The sequence below is a fragment of the Geospiza fortis genome, unplaced genomic scaffold, assembly GCF_000277835.1.
Source record: "Geospiza fortis unplaced genomic scaffold, GeoFor_1.0 scaffold112, whole genome shotgun sequence".
NCBI lineage: Eukaryota > Metazoa > Chordata > Aves > Passeriformes > Thraupidae > Geospiza > Geospiza fortis.
The window spans coordinates 413720-415535 of record NW_005054298.1 but is presented as its reverse complement, the minus strand read 5'-3'; the positions used below and the strand labels follow the sequence as shown (position 1 = coordinate 415535).

Sequence of the window (1816 nt, the reverse complement as noted above, 5' to 3'; positions counted from 1 at the left end):
TGTAAAGGTAGAAATATGTGTAAATATAGAAATGTCTGTAAAGGTAAAAATGACTGTATAGGTAGAAATGGCTGTAAACATAGAAATTTCTGTAAACGTAGAAATTTCTTTAAAGGTAGAAATTTCTGTTAATGTGGAAATGGCCGTAAAGGTAGAAATGTCTGCAAATGTAACTCTGAGCTGCTCTGAATTCCAGGCTGCTCTCCTGTCTCCTCTGCTTTGCCAAAGCCCAGCTTAGTGTGGGTTGATTTAATTCACCCAAGCAATAACCAAAAGCTTTTGGGCCCCAAAGTTAAATTTAAATGAGCAGGCACAAGATGGACAGAGCAGGAAACGATTCCTGTGTGTTGGAAATATTGGAGGTTCGTAAGGAGTGGGGAATTGCTGTGGGTTGTTTTGAATGCAGCTCTCAAATACAAATTTCCAGCCCCAAAATGTGTCTGGCATGCCTGGAGCTGACACTTTATTTATTTATTTCTTGCCTCTGGCATATTCCTGATGATCTCCACGTCTCTCTCCAGTGTCAAAGACAAACCTCGCTGTACATGAAGATAAAAACAGAGTCCCCTATGTTAAGGTAAAAGAATAATTTAACCCCCAGCTTTTCATTCTTTCCCACAAACGCATTTATTTGCACATTTCCATTTGCACCCAGTGTTATTTGCTGAAATAACTCCTGTTTGAAGGCTTGAATGTTCAAGTTGTGTTGGTTCCTGGGTTTGAACAAGTTTCCTGAAATATTAATGGGCTTGAATCATGTTTGTTTTATTCTCCTGACTTTGAACGTTGCCATTTTGTTAGGATGCTGTTAAATTTTAAGTATTCAGATTCCCCTTTCATGTCAGATATGAAAGAGAACAACTTGAGGAATTTTGTTCTTTAATATTTTGCTGCATGGGTGCTGTAATCTCTCAATATTTCAGAACAGATTGGTTGGGTTAGGAATTTGTTTGATGACTTTCTGGGCCCTCACTTGAATGCAATATGCTTGATACGAACATATGTGAGCCTAAATAATATATATATAATATTTTTCTGTTTATCCTCAGCTTGAGGAGCAAAAAGGAATTGATCAAATAATCTATTCAGTAATATTGCATGGAGGGAGAAGGACTTTGTTGTATTGTAGTTTGAGGGAGAAAGATTAACTTGGGGTTGATTAAATTAAATTTACTTGGGTATGGAATCAAACCCAAATTAGGAACATATGTTGAAAATTTTCATGGAATAACATGGAATAACATGTTTTCAGTGAAAAATTCCATGCTGTGTGCCTGGATTTCACTGGGTCTTTAACCCTGTGGAAAGAAATTGGCTCCCAAGTTTCCCTGGAAGTCACCCCGAGGTGGGGTCGGGTCCTGGGGGCTGCTGATGCTTCTCCTAATTACTGTGCTCATTAGCGCCAAACGAGCTTTGCTGACTGCCCCCTCCTGTCCGCAGGGCTGTACAGAAAGGTTTGTGTCCAGCCCCGAGGAAGTTCTGGATGTCATCGACGAGGGCAAGGCCAACAGGCACGTGGCTGTGACAAGTGAGTGTCCCCATGTCCCCGGAATCCCCTCCCCAGGGGCGGCTGGGGCTGCCAGGGGATTCATGGATCCTCCTTGGAGGCTGTGAACTCACCACTAAATGTTGGTCCTTGGGTTATTTGTTTCTGTCAAGGTTGGTGTTTGAGGTGGTATTTTGTGTTTAGACTCGTATGTTTATTTTAAAATATATTTTATTTTCAAATAAAATTAAATTTTTAATTTAAAGTATATTTTTGTTTTCATATTATAAATGAAATATTTTTATAAACAATATATTTTATAACATAAAC

General features: G+C 39.1%; 1 protein-coding gene across 1 annotated transcript in view; it reads left to right on the top strand.

The window, feature by feature from the left end:
• Positions 1-1816, top strand: part of KIF5C (kinesin family member 5C) — a 58229-nt gene that overhangs the window by 14011 nt on the left and 42402 nt on the right. Inside the window, exons 6-7 of the mRNA XM_014312343.2 lie at positions 522-577; positions 1441-1528. Of these exons, the coding sequence (XP_014167818.1) occupies positions 522-577; positions 1441-1528 (144 nt within the window). The remainder of the gene's footprint in view (positions 1-521; positions 578-1440; positions 1529-1816) is intronic.